General features: G+C 40.7%; 1 protein-coding gene across 1 annotated transcript in view; it reads left to right on the top strand.

Annotated features, from left to right (window-relative positions):
* The window catches only part of GABRB1 (gamma-aminobutyric acid type A receptor subunit beta1), a gene marked incomplete at its 3' end in the record, with an annotated part of 138,904 nt that overhangs the window by 92,483 nt on the left and 31,744 nt on the right, over window positions 1-14,677 (top strand). Inside the window, exon 5 of the mRNA XM_081998852.1 lies at window positions 13,711-13,793. Coding sequence (XP_081854978.1) covers window positions 13,711-13,793 — 83 coding nt within the window. The remainder of the gene's footprint in view (window positions 1-13,710; window positions 13,794-14,677) is intronic.

The raw sequence follows: 14,677 nt of genomic DNA, 5'->3' as shown, positions 1-14,677 counted from the left end.
AATTGAAGAGCTATTAGCATACTCAAAGAAACAGCCCTAGCCATAGCAAAAGGAGGTGAAAGATCAAGGGAAGAAAAAAAAACCCAAACCACCTTATAGTTCTTCCCACTATGCCAGGTATGCACTTATTTTGTGTAAATGTAACAAGAAGTAAAATTTACATGTAAATATTCCTCCTTCCAAAGAAACCTTAAATTAGACCCAGGAAGAACGTATTAAGCTAGTAGAAGCTGCAATATATAAAGTCTAAAATATAGCATTTTTTCCAAACCCATTTTTAGATCCCTCTGCTGGAAAGGTTCCCAACTCCTTCCTTCAATGCAAAAATAAGGTGTCGGTTAAAGGAAAAGAAATCCTTCTGTGAAACCACTGAGTAACCGGTATAGAATTTGAACACAGTGTGATAGCTCCTTATAGCGAACTATTTGCAGCCCAAAAGAGAAGACAATAAAACAGCAAGCAACATTAAGCCTGTTCACTCAAGTAACTCATGCGCTCTCGGACAATTCTGAACCAGCACAAAAAGGGCTAAACCCAGAGTGTAAATCTTTCCCTATAAATTATATATTCCTTCTGCGTCTTGATCTGCTGGGAGTAAGAGAGGAACTGCCTCTGTGCTTATCTCTGAAGTAAGCAATCTTGCTCTTTGAATATCTAGAGTTTATGATAATCCACTGAGCAGTCATCAAGGATGTAGATTACTAGAGCATCTTTCCTTTAGGCTTACCTGAAAACCAAGTCTTACCAATGACATGTTAATTAGCTACTAAACATGAGAATAATAGCAAAAAAAGTTATACGGGATGGAAAGTGGAAGGACAAGAGTTTCAAAACAATGCATCCCAGAGTCCTGAGGGGACTGGCTGATGTAATTGCTAAGACACTCTCAATGATACTTGAAAACTCACCAGAGTCATGTGAAGTCCCTGGATACTGGAAAAAGGGAAACATTGCACCCATTTTTAAAAAGCGTAGAAAGGAGGACCCAACCCATCAGCCTCACCTCTGTGCCTGGGAAGATCATGGAACAGATCCTCCCAGAAGCTATGCTAAGGCACGTGTAGGACAGGGAGGTGATTCAAGACAGCCAGCATGGCTTCACCAAGGGCAAGTCCTGCCTGACTGACCTAGTGGCCTTCTGTGATGGAATGACTACATCAGTGGACAACGGGAAGCGCTATGGATGTCATCTACCTGGACTTCTGTAAGACCTTTGACAAGGTCCCCCACAACATCCTTATCTCTAAATTAGAAAGATACAGATTTGATGGGTGGACTGTTCAATGGATGAGAAACTGTCTGGATGGTCACATCGCTCTGGTAGTGGTCAATAACTCAATGCCTAGATAGAGATTGGTGATGAGTGGTGTCCCTCAGGGACCCATATTGGGACCTTTAATACCTTCATCAATGACATAGTGGGATTGAGCGCACTCTGAGCAAGTTTGTAGATGACACCAAGCTGAGTGGTGCGGTGGACATGCCTGAAGGATGAGAGGACATCCAACCTTTTACTCTCCCACTTGTACAGGCCCATCTCTCTGGCTGCCCTGTATTCCATCCATTTGAAAAATGTTCTGTGCCAAGGAAATTAGAATAGCTAGTGGATTTTAGTACCTAATTGGGTGACCAGGCAATCTTTTTATGAAGCTTTTAAAAGTGATGCTTATGTTTTGGAATAAAAATAAAATTAAAAAAATTGAAAAAAGCAAACAGACAAAATAAGGTCTAAGATATCACAGAGAAAGCATTTATACAAGTATATTATCTATAGGACATACACGCATTAAATTCTGAAATATATATTTAATTCCTGAAATAACACTACACTACTGAAATAACAAGCCTGGGTGCTCTGTTTAGGAGAGGTGTTCAGTTTGCAGAGGAGCAGTGACAGATGTCATACATTCAAGATGCTACACAACTACGTATCAGTCTGCAAGATCACTGGTGCACACAGCATTTGATGAATACAGGAGACCACTAAGTATCATTGCTTCAAGGAAAAAGAAATTACATTTTTAATATAAAGGAAGCCCAAAACCAAACAAAACAGGACAAAGCTTCAACATTGGAGCAGATTGTTCTCACCTCTATTGAAATAAAAGTTGAATAAATATGTATCTTCTGCTCTAGAACTGCTTACAATTTTTGTACCTTTTTCTTCCCCATAAGCCATTTTTGGTATACACAACTGCTACCCACCATGTAAAACAATTACCACTACTGAAAGACAAAAACAGTGAAAACACTTCTCTGCCCCCAACACATTCAAGTACAAAATATCCACTCCCTACCAATTCAAAGTTACCAATATTGGGTTTAGTTAACAGATCTTTTAGGTTAAAAATATCTCATCGGCACAAATCCAATTTTCTTTCCAAAGATGGGACCCACTCAGATGAAATCTGCATATGACTCATCAGTGTTGGCAGTCAGAAGAAACTAAATGCTCTAAGTATGACTAAGCTACTCACTCTCTGGGGCTGGTTAACCTGCTCCATCTTATGCAAGCCCAGCTGAAGAACCAAGTGAAAAAGACAAGCTCAGATAAAACATTCACACAGAGGAGCCCACATATGTACACACGTATTCTCTCCTAATCCACTCTGCACTGGTTTAAGGAGGTGTCTCCCAGGCAAGTTACCCAGGTTACCAGTTCCAAGTTACCCAGCACCATCTCTCTGTTTGAGATTACAGCTCTTTTAGAGGTGCTGAACACTTCCTAATCAACTTCAGTCACTATGAACTAGTTGCCACCTTAACCAATTTAACTACTGGTCAACAAAAACAGATTCACAAAGATTATTCAACGTGTTTTCACATCAGTAGCTCTGCTGGTAGATAAGAATGGATTTTAATTTTCAGGGAAGGGTGGATAGATTAGAAGATGGTAACCTCTTCATCTAGTGCTGCTGCAGCTGGGAAAGGACATACATCTGCTTAACAAGGACAGAGAATTTTGTTTCACCCAGCAAAAGCAGTACTGACAAGAGATGCACTTGTTGTCCAGAAAGGGGAAAAATGCTGTGTAAGCCACAGGACAATATTGTCCCAAAGACAAAGGGGTACACACCAGCCATAAATCAATTCAGGCTGTAAAAAATAGAGGTCTTACTATCAGAAAAAACGTGGTTCCCCAAAAACTTTCTATTTAATAGTTTGCCCTACTACTCCCAAGTATTTTGACACATCTTGAACACGTCTTGATCAGGTTATGAAAGAAATATCACAAGGCAGCACTTGCAGTAGTACTAACAACAACCCAAAGATCCTTCCCTTCCCACCAGGTCCCAAATGCTTTAAACTGATTCACTGTCTGTCATGGACACTGTCACAGAATCAGCCTTGGGCCACATGCAGTGAAAATATTAATTTCTTCTCTGATTTAGCTTGTTTTCCAATCAAGATCCATTAGCAGGGCACAATCATCAATCAGTTTTCTACACAAAAATCACATCAGCACTCCTCCTAAGTCAGGAGTGTGCAAAAAGGCAATCTAATTTCTTTGGTCACACTTTACACTGCTGGTGGGGGTCAATATTTTGGTGAAAGCAAAGATCCTCTCATTAAGGTCCTAGGGCAAGATTTTCATTTTACTTTCAGTTCTCCAAGGAAATTAGTCATCACACATAGTAGATTAACCACAGCAGCTCAGCTTCTTCAGGTGCACTCGAGTTTCCTCACAACATACGCATCAAGACATAATTACGCTGCCAGCTTCGCTGACTGGAATTACTGTTTTTCACATCCAGCTACCTATCTGGAACAAATGAGGTGTGCTTACTGTCTGGTCAGGATGGGAGAACTTGGGAAAACAGTGAATACCAAAGACCTGAGAAAAACTTTCAGAAATCAATCACACTTTATATAAAGAATTGATTGAGTGGTATTTAAAGGCTTGATAATTCTAAGTGGTAAAAGCATATTTTAATGAGTATAAGGTCTTACAGTTACAAGCATAAAGCAGCACAATACCATACTGTAAGAAGCCATTTACTGCTGCTATTGCAATCTTTCCTAGGTGATACACGCCGTTAATAGATTTCATAAGTGAGCTTATTGTAAAGAAGTGTGGCCGTAAAACTAACCACAGATTCAAGTGGAAGCCTCTTTTCTTCTACATCAGGGTTCCAACTGCCACTTACCTTTCCTTCTTTTCTCCACAGGGCTCCTATAGAAAATGCTGCCTTCCCTCTCCGTTGCATTTTCCTAGGAGCAGGGACTGTAGTTTCAACCAATATAGGGCCATGAAGTCCTAAAAATCTCAAGGTTTTCTGCAATTGATTAGTTACTAATTTCTTCTTCCTTATAGCCAAGAAAGAAGCAGGGCTCATCTACCATCAGCAAAAAGCCTAGAATTTCACATCTTAAACAGATGCTTAGCCCAGCCAGGCACCCATTTCCACAAAACAAAACAACAAAAAAAACACAGAAGTTTTGCGCTTACTTGTATTTTCTAACATTTTTTTCCCCAAGACGACTGCCCAACTCAGTGCATGCTCCCAGAAACTGGACATCACACCAGCCACGACCAAGAAAAAAGGCAGATACCTCCCCAGCTGCCCCCAGTTACTCTCTCAGAGCCCTGCCCTTTGTGCTGGCCCACACAGGTGTTGTGAACCAACAGTAAGGGCCGGCAGCATGTGTTTTGAGTAATAGTAACTGCATAACAGAGTCAGAGGACACGCCACATTGAAAATCATGCTGTTTCTCGTGTGAGTTTTGCAAAATCAAAAAAGGATTAAGCTTCTCAACTATGAGTTTCCATGCCACCCATGAAAGCTTGTAACACCTCATTTTTCTTCATTTAAAACCACTAGACCTCTATGTCTCTCAGCCAAGTTTGTTTAGTACTGGAGCCACGTTTTTGGCCCGTTTTTCCATTGCGTAGGTAAAGCTACCACCACTGGAAAAGGAGCAGACTCCCCCATCGTGGAAAATCCAACAGGCCAGGCGTCAGAAGAAGGCAAGGAACATGAAAGTGAGAAATTGTTTTGATCCTTGCTTCTGCACATTCCTTCCCCTGACTGAAGGTTTCTGTTTGAGGTGCACTGATATGGGCAATGTTGATGTGTAGAAGCTATGTGAGAAGTCACAGTTCCTGAAGTCACACAGCCCCTACAGGGAAATGACAGCACTCTCTTCCAGCCTCACCCCTGCTTCCAAAATTCAGGCAGATCTTCCTTGGTCACAAGGCAGTTAGATAGCAATGGGTCAATCCAAAGTATGAAACAGTCTGGTTTTTACCAGTCATTTTCACAAGCACCTCTTGAAGTCCTCCAATTACAAACCAGGCTGGGTGCGGAAGCTGTTGCCTGGATTTCTCTTTTGCCAAAAAAGGGGACACATCTGAACATGTGCAAGTCTTTCTTTCATGCATACACAATACATATCTTGGTGTCTGGTTTGGTTTTATTTTATTTTGGAATAAACAACAAAACAACCCAAAAGATGAAGGTACCATATGACACTAGCATCCCTGCTGCCATCTAGCAGACCTCTATTCCTTCCTGAGCAGGATATTTCAGTCTGTGGATATTATCTGCATCTAGGAATTTCAGTAGTAACATCACTCTTCTTGCATTTAGTCACTTTTAGGTTTGTATAGAGATACTGAAAGAGTTCGAGATTTAACACCTTTTTTTTTTTTATTTAAAACCAGATTGAAAACATATCCGACTACTTCCCTCTTGGACCTTCCTTTATGCTAAGCACTTCCCATTTGGCTCACTCCCTTTTTCTTTTTGGCTTGCAAAATACTTGCGCTGTCAAACTGAATTACTTTTTGCAGTAAATTTCAGCTCCAACTCTCAGGCACTTTTTACTGAAGTATCTTGTTTGCCCTGGTATAGTTATAGTTCTCTTGGGATTTATATTATAAAATTTATTTTCATGGTTTTATAGTTTTGCAGTAAAAATTCTCATTGCGCTGAAATTTGGCTTACAAGCATCAAAGAAAGGGAGCTTTTTGCTAATATTTAAAAAGTCACACTGTAACATTTTAGTGATTTTTTAATATATTTCTAGATCTTTACAAGCAAGTCCTTCATCTTCACTCTACTATGAATTATTCCTTATACACTGCATTGAACAGAAAAAGATCTTACATTATCTGTAAAAAGTACATATCTATCTTAAGGTTTTGATTTTAGAAGTTTCTAATAATTCAGTCAAAGCAAAATATTTTCTTACAGACCTTTTCTCCCACTACCTCTCTCCCCCAACTCCTCCACATCAGAGCTCTCCCTTCCCCACCGCCTTCTACTCACACTGCTGCCCTGGAGCTTCAGGCTCTCCTGCTGGGGAAGACTGAAGCCGGCAAGTATATTTCCCCCTCTTTTGGTAATCTGCTCACCCCATCCCTGCTTTGTGATAGTGCTATGTAACTGTTCTCTGAAGCAGAGTTCTGGCAGCTAAAATCAGGCTATTCAGCAAGGGGTTTTTTCTTTAAGCAAAATAATGATTAATTTACTGACAATTACTTTGAGTGCCCAGTTGATCTCCCAAGACAACAAAAATGTGATATCCCCTTCCCCAAAATATTTTCATGCCTACAGCACCGAAATCTAACCTTTGAGACGATTCCACTTGGCACTGACCGTAGAAGTCAATGTTGTATGCGAACAAAATATAAAGAGAGGTGGCCGGAATGCATACATAGTCTAGCATAAGAAATCCTGACTTCTTCCCGGGAATCAGACACCTTGAAAGGGTTGAACACCTGCTCACGCGGACGTTATTCTGTTAGGTTATGCTTTGTAGTGCTGGGCACTTTGCAGGTCTCTGCATTCAAGGATCGGGTTCACTGTGAGGATGACTTCAGGGGTGAATATCCATTGAGCTAGTGTTTATAATACACTGACTCCAAAACTTACCTTCAAATCAACGAGCTGCTAGCTCAAATCAGACTTTAAAATATGCTGAGCGTGACAGCGTAGTGCTAGATTTCAGTGGCCGCCCACTGCCTGCAGCACACCACCCCTTCGACTCCGCAGCGTGACTGCTGACGGAGACGTGCTGTGAACAGGAGGCTTCTCTTGGACTAAGAACAACAATTCCTTGTAGAAAAGTGGGTATTTATCCCTGAATATCTCAGTGTTTCAGGTAACACCACCGTCCCACAGATACCTCTGCCAACACAGTGGAGGGGCCAGCACGCAGCAGCCCAGTGCTCAGGGCGGCATTGGCGGTGAAGTATCCAACCATCTGCTTGTCGCAGGCAGTTCGTAGGCAGGACGCAGGACTGTCCTATAGATCAGTCTTTTTCAGAAAGGCACACCACAAGATTTCCACATTTAAAAACTGTTTTCACTTCTTTGTGATTTTTAATCATTTTTTTAGTTTTTTTCCTCAACGAAAAACAAAGATGAAGGAGAGGCAAATCAAGCAAACACCAGTTCAGGGTATCAAAAAAACACAGTAGAACGTCCATAGTCTGACACACTCTTCCTGGCCTCATCTTTGTGTGACTTAAGTAGAACAGGTCACTTTACCCGATATGATAAAGGTGATTGAGCCCTTCTCATGCTAGACCCTGTTCTCAACTGCTTACAGCTTTAACTCTTTGAGCTGTATATTTCTCTGTACATGTCTTCTTCAAGACGGTTTTTATCTTTTCATGTTTATGCAACTCTACTGTTTCTCTGAGCAAGATTAAAAGGAAATGTGTGTTGCACTTGCTAACCTAAATCCATACAAAAGCTTTCCTTATAAACTTGAGTGTTACCTCAAAGTCTGGAGTCTACAGCAGTGATCTAGCAGTTGGCAAATTGTGTCCCTGGACTTAAAGATACATTTCCTATTGATTTGGGGGAGGGGGAGAAGGGGGGGAATTAGCCGAATTATAATCATTTTCCAATCTAAAAAAATGGTTTCCACATGATAGTGTACTCACATCTAAAACTGTCTAAATCTTTTACTGTATCTGGCTCAGGACTCAATATTCCAATTTTCTCTCAACTTTAATGAGATCTGTGAAAGCATTATCATTTAATCACCTATTGGCCATTCACAATTTTCCTAACACTTTTAATTTCTTTTTTAACAGAATTTGACCAGACAAGCAATACACAGACTGTTGAACACAGATTCTCCAAGTACACACTGCATTATGTAAAATACATGATACCAACTCAAATAATGGTAATGCTCAAATGCACGTCCTGTAAGTAGGCTCTTCCAAGCACTAGAAGTTGGGCATGTTTGCAGGTTCAAAGCTGACATTTTCTCCCAGGGTCAAGTGCTCAGGCTTTGCTTGGAAATTTACAGTGTCAACAGGCATGACAACTGTAAATCTTACACATGACATGGACAGATGAAAAAAATTGCAGATTAAATGTACTTTTTTTTTCTGCCTTCCTCTGTTCCTGCAATAACTCTCCCTACAAGACATCCCATTAAATCTTACACATCAAGATTCTTCCAAGTTCCAGAAAAAATAAGCCAATTACACCAGAGATACGGGATTCGGTTCTGATCTCAAACAGCTGCTATGGAATTAAGTTCCCTGATACCACTGAAGTTAAATTAACACTGATTTAATAAAAAAAAAGTTTTACCTGGGATATGAAAATCTACTTCCAGTGTGTACTAGAGCCCCAGTTCTGCAGTGGTTAAGAGAAGCATGGTTATTCTTTATTTCATTTGAAGATTTTATTTTGCTTTTAAGGAAAAAAAAAATTAGTCCACTCCATTTCATATCTTCACGTACATTTATAATTTATGTTCTGTTGACTAAGAGAAAAAAAATGAACATATTAAAATTTGATACCTGTCCTCCAAAGAGAGGAAACATTTCACGACAGAATTTGCATTGTTTACCTCTGATCAGCTCCACATTTAGGTGTCATTTCTGCCTTAAACATTGCTTCTATTTCTTCTTCAAGAATTGAGAAGCAGCTTTTCGACAGCATTTTGATGAAATGCTTTAAGTACTGAACCAAAACTCCACTTCCAGCACTCATTCTGAACTTACTGTAACTGCTCAGTGATGACTTAAGCCAAAATATTAAGCTTTACCATTTGTTCCTACAAGACCCGCTGCTCTGCAGAGAAACATCTGGCAGTATTACTTAAGGAAATCAGTTTTGCAAATACTGGACATCAGTGTTTTCTTTCATACAATTTTATTTTTGGCCAAAAAATAACTTGATTATACTGTAAGAACATGGTATTCAGAGAGTCAGGCATCAAAATAAAAGCTAAGTAGTGCATCAGATAACTTGAAACCCAAGCCACCCACCCACACAAAAAGAATCAGTTAATTTTGATTTTTGCAAATGTTTTTTATCTTGCCTGTTAGCAATTCAGACTTCACTCCATCCCAGAATGTCTGAGTACTGACATGAATGAAATTAAGCGTAATGATATATCTCCACCTAACTGCTTGTCTTCTTTGCATATTCCTATTTTTATCATTTGTATTCAAGAGTCTAAAGAATGTAAGGACAGTAGGGTAAAGGGCACTGTGCAAACAAAATGAATTATCCCCAACACCAGAACTTAAAACATATTTTAAGAATGGAAAGCCTGGAAGAAACATATCCTACTCTGAGATATAAATAGCTCTGCTTCAAGTGTAGGATTAGCCCTCTGCCTAAGTTTTACAGACCCTCATGATATTCAACCATTGCCACAAACTGCTCGTGCCCAGGGATTTTCAGGACTAACCCACCTGAAGATTTATTGCAGCTTTGCTCTATCTTCGGACTATTGCATTCCCCTTCCTGACGTTACACCCTTGTATTCTGCACTTGAGTGTCTTCGTTGTTAAGCTTCTGTGCATGTGCAAGCCATCAGTGACTCTCTTCACTGAGAGAGTGCAGCCAGTAACAGGTTTGGGATTTTACTCTGTTTATTTTTTTAATCCAGACAGCAATTACTATGATTGCATCTGGGTTTAATTTATCTCCTTAAACAAGTTTTGTGGTTATCCAGAGTATAATGCCATTAAAAATCTTACACAGCTGTGATCTATCATGAGGGACAAAGAAATGCTTGAAAGGCAGATTTATGAACTACAGGTAATGAATGTTGCTGGAACCTGAAGCACTCCTGCTGCAGTTACAAGTAGCTATTTTCAAGGAAGCCTAAGATTCCTCCAGCTTTAGGAGGCACCACACTGTGTTGGCAGGTTGGTGCCTCCCTCCCCTTCAGGGAGGAGCCTCCAGTAGCTACGTTTCGCATTCACACAAGCACGCAGTTCAGGCTCAGCTGGCTCTCACAAATCCTTGGGCAGGTACTGCTCATCATCCCCCCTGCCCAGGGGACTGTACCCCTTTCAAAGCTGTGGGCCTACAAAGGAAGCAGGATCCTTTCTGCTGCTGCTGGAAGCCACAAGCTTCAAGCTTCTTGACAGCCACCCTCCACTACCTGCTTGACAGTAGTCTCCAGTTGTCCTTCCAATCTCATGTGGTGCAGCTCTCATCTCTTCAAACTTCAGCAGAAGCCCTGTCACTCCCCTCTTCCCTGGAAACAACTGCTTGCTATTGCACCCAAGAGGCACAGGAGCATTCAGCACTGCTGCTAAGGGGTTAAGAGTCACCAGGGGGAGAGCTGCTCCCCACCAGCACCTTTGACTTTCCCCAAAGTATAGAGACTGACCCCAAAGTATGGAGACAGCCTTACAGACCCTATAGGGAATTCAAGCCAGAGCTGAGGGAAGCAGAGAACATAGGTTGTGCGATTTGGATCACTTATTGCTGCCAGAAACCAATACCAAGGGTTTATTATCTTTCTTCTGCATAATCCAAGTATTTACTTCCAGACCCCACCTGCAACTAGCAGTGCAGTGTCTTAGTAACATATACATACATTTTTGTTCTTGGATTATAGTAGTGATCCGACACACCAAACCAACCAGTGTGCCACAAACTGCACAAAGAATGAGAAGACAATACAGTTGTCAGAATTACAGTGTCAGGAGAAAAATCATTATGTGGCATATTTAAATCTCAGGTGTACAACAATTGCATTATTTACTACTGCACAATTGATTTGCATTGACATAGCAAATTGCTATTGCTTATGTAGCTTACGTAGGATATGCAACACCGCAGAAGTCATCAGTACAGGTACACTGGCCATTAGGAAATAGCTGGCCACTGTAACTCTGTGGTCTAGGAAACACTATGTCAACTTCTACTTCTGTACACACTTAAATCTGGTTGATATAAGTCAAATAAATTACCATAAAGGCTGATTTATTAATTGTGAATGAAACATTACCCTATGAAACCTTCATTAAAAAGCATTTAACTGCGACTAATGTTAGTATATTGTTATCTATGATCTTAAGCGTTATTAAGTAGGCATCTGACAAATGATTACTGCATGTCTTCTCAAGGCCTCTCAGTAAGGTGTATTTGGTACATGGCCAAACTAAACGAGGTCCTACCTTTGCTGAAGCCCTCGACCTTTTTTATGACAAATGCGAAATGCGTTAAGACACATGCAATTCAATTTAAAGTGACAAAAATCAGCCTGAGGAAAAGCATAAATATGTAATTTCCATGGTACTTTACATAGTATTCTAGAGTAGTTTCATGGACTGATTCTCATAACAGCACTTGCTAGACGGCCTTATACAGGTAAACACACAGATTTTGTAGACTTAGGATAATTTAAAGTGTGTCACAGTAATGAAGCATGTGGCTTGCTTTTTCTTTTAATTCTGTCGGTTCTGTGACAGCAAGAATCATCACCCCCAAACAGCACGTAAGCGTGCTTGGCTTTCTGCACATGAAAAGTAAAATCTTCAGGTGTTTTCCTGTGGCATTAATTAACATGGAACTGGAACAACAGGACCAAATCCAGATCAAGAAAAGCGGTTTTCTGCCTTTCTTAGGAGAGCGGGGGAGAGAGAGAGAGAGCAATAAAATTACAAACCAGGTTTGCCCATTTACACCTTCAGAAGTTTAATAAGCATTTAAGAACCTATCTATCACAAAAAAGGCAAATCCAGGTCATATAACTCACTTCTGAGAGTTTGAAAGCACCACTATGAGTGTCTGTCTTAAAGGGATCATCAAAAGAAGCTATAATTTGACTCCAATGCTCACGCAGTCACTTAACCTTCCTCCCAAGTGTCACAGGCTTGTCAGCAAGCATTTGCTTAGATGCTTTGTGATTTCAGTGTAACAAAAGGAGAGGAACTGCCTTTCAAAAAGGCTTAGGCTATGGAGCTCGAGAGTAGGAAGGCTTTACAGAGGGATCTGGACAGGCTGGGTCAATGGGCTGAGATCAGCTGCATGAGGTTTAATAAGGCCAAGTGCCGGGTCCTGCACTTGGGTCACAACAACCCCATGCAACGCTACAGGCTTGGGGAGGAGTGGCTGGAGAGCAGCCCAGCGGAAAGGGACCTGGGGGTGCTGGTTGACAGCCGGCTGAACATGAGCCAGCAGTGTGCCCAGGTGGCCAAGAAGGCCAACAGCGTCCTGGCCTGTATCAGAAATAGCGTGGCCAGCAGGAGTAGGGAAGTGATCGTGTCCCTGTACTCGGCACTGGTGAGGCCGCACCTCGAATACTGTGTTCAGTTTTGGGCCCCTCACTACAAGAAGGATGCTGAGGTGCTGGAGAAGGGCAAGGAAGCTGGTGAGGGGTCTGGAGAACAAGTCTTATGCGGAAAGGCTGAGGGAACTGGGGTTGTTCAGTCTGGAGAAGAGGAGGCTGAGGGGAGACCTTATTGCTCTGTACAACTCCCTGAAAGCAGGTTGTGGTGAGGTGGGTGTTGATCTTTTCTCCCAAGTAACTAGCGATAGGACGAGAGGAAATGGCCTCAAGTTGCGCCAGGGGAGGTTTAGACTAGATATCAGGAAAAATTTCTTAACTGAGAGAGTGGTCAAGCATTGGAACAGGCTGCCCAGGGAGGTGGTGGAGTCACCATCACTGGAAATGTTCAAAAAACCTGTAGACGTGGCACTTCGGGACATGGTTTAGTGGGCATGGTGGTGTTGGGTTGATGGTTGGACTTGATGATCTTAAAGGTCTTCTCCAACCTTATTGATTCTGTGATTCTGAGAATACCTTCAGGGACCAAATATCAACTCACATGTTGTCTAGAAGGAGCAAGGATCTAGAAGATCCAGCCTAGATTGTAGCTACTCTCAATGTTCATTAAGTAACCACCATACAATATTATGTTTCACAAGTGTTTGATTGCATCATGACATTTTTAAGAGGTGACGTTCAATTATCATAGTTAATGATAAACTGATTACAAAACCATAAAAATTATGAACCAGTTATTACCAATAATTCCACAGCATGGATGAAAATGCACATACTTATCAGACAAAATGAAAACAGCAGTAGGTGACAACAAAAGAAAAAAGAAAGCTGTCAGCAGTATGAGTTATAAATAAAGCAATTTGTGAAAAAATTTGAAGATGCCTGAATTAAGAACATTCAAAATAAGATGTCCAAGAAAATCTCGCTAAATGTTCTTCAAAACACTGCACACTTTTTCACATAAAGTTTTCAGTCAAAATCCTGCTCTATGATATTCAGCATATGCTCTGATGCTTTATTCTGTAACCAATATATTGTGCTGTATGAATTATTTAATCATGCTTTACAAGCTATGTAAAGCTGTATGCCTGGAATCCATGTGCACAGCTATTCTGTACTTAAACATCCACTACAGAAAATCTTACCTTCTCAAACAAGTAAAATGTCGTTTCACATCTTCTTTTCACCCTCCTCTTACAGGATCACAACAACAGCTGCTTGCATGATGGATCTACGCAGATATCCTCTGGATGAACAAAATTGCACACTAGAAATTGAAAGTTGTAAGTTACTGGAGGGAGAGGGTTGGCCAAATGACAGCTGTGGATTGAAAGACATTCACAGGTTAGCTAAAACAGGAGCAAGTTGTTCAAATACCGTGTGTCCAGCGAGCTCGCACACTGAACATACCCAATATATTTCTATAATACATAAGCCAAAATGTGCTCAGTCCATAATATTGGTTGATCCAAGCTTGTCTTTCAAAATGTCTTGTCAAGGAAGGGAGAAGAGTATTTCTTCATGATTAGATCAGAGGACAGCAACCGAGCACTGTCCATCTTCAGTGCCTAGTGACCACAGAACCTGAATTAATTACTTGACCTCAGTGCATTCATCTCTAACATCAAGATTAACATCTACTCCGCCTGGTGGTGGCAGGATTGATCAATTGCTCTTACCAAAACACTTGGAGGTTATAAAAGAAAACAACTTGATCCTTCAGCACCAAGGTTAATGAGAGCTTTGCCATTGTCTTCTGTGAGCACAGGATCAAGGCGTGCACTTGCAAATTTTTGTCGTTAACATAGTCTTTATATCTTTTATGATGATGATCTTTCACAGAGATGCTGATCAAGGTTTTAGAAAAGAATTTTTATTCTGTCGTTGGTCAAACCGGCTGCTGCCGCTGACCACAAAGCAGTCTGTCTAAACAAACCAGTTAAGACTACACAGAGTCCAAGGCAAAATAATGCAGCAGTTTTCTAAGAATTTCCATTTTTCACATTGCAACTGTTGCACTGTTAGAGTTAAGAGATTTTTATGGACTAATTCTTCTCTTTAAAATATCAGGTTCTAGGAAGGATTAACAGATTTCCCCAAATACAGTATTTCCATTCTATTTACTGAAGAGAAAGAACAATTTTAACATTTGAACTTCTGCTTTGAT

The sequence above is a fragment of the Phaethon aethereus genome (assembly GCF_964289735.1).
Source record: "Phaethon aethereus genome assembly, chromosome: 4".
Taxonomy (NCBI): Eukaryota; Metazoa; Chordata; class Aves; order Phaethontiformes; family Phaethontidae; genus Phaethon; species Phaethon aethereus.
Note: the sequence above shows the minus strand (reverse complement) of the source record. Positions and strands in the feature narration are given on the sequence as shown.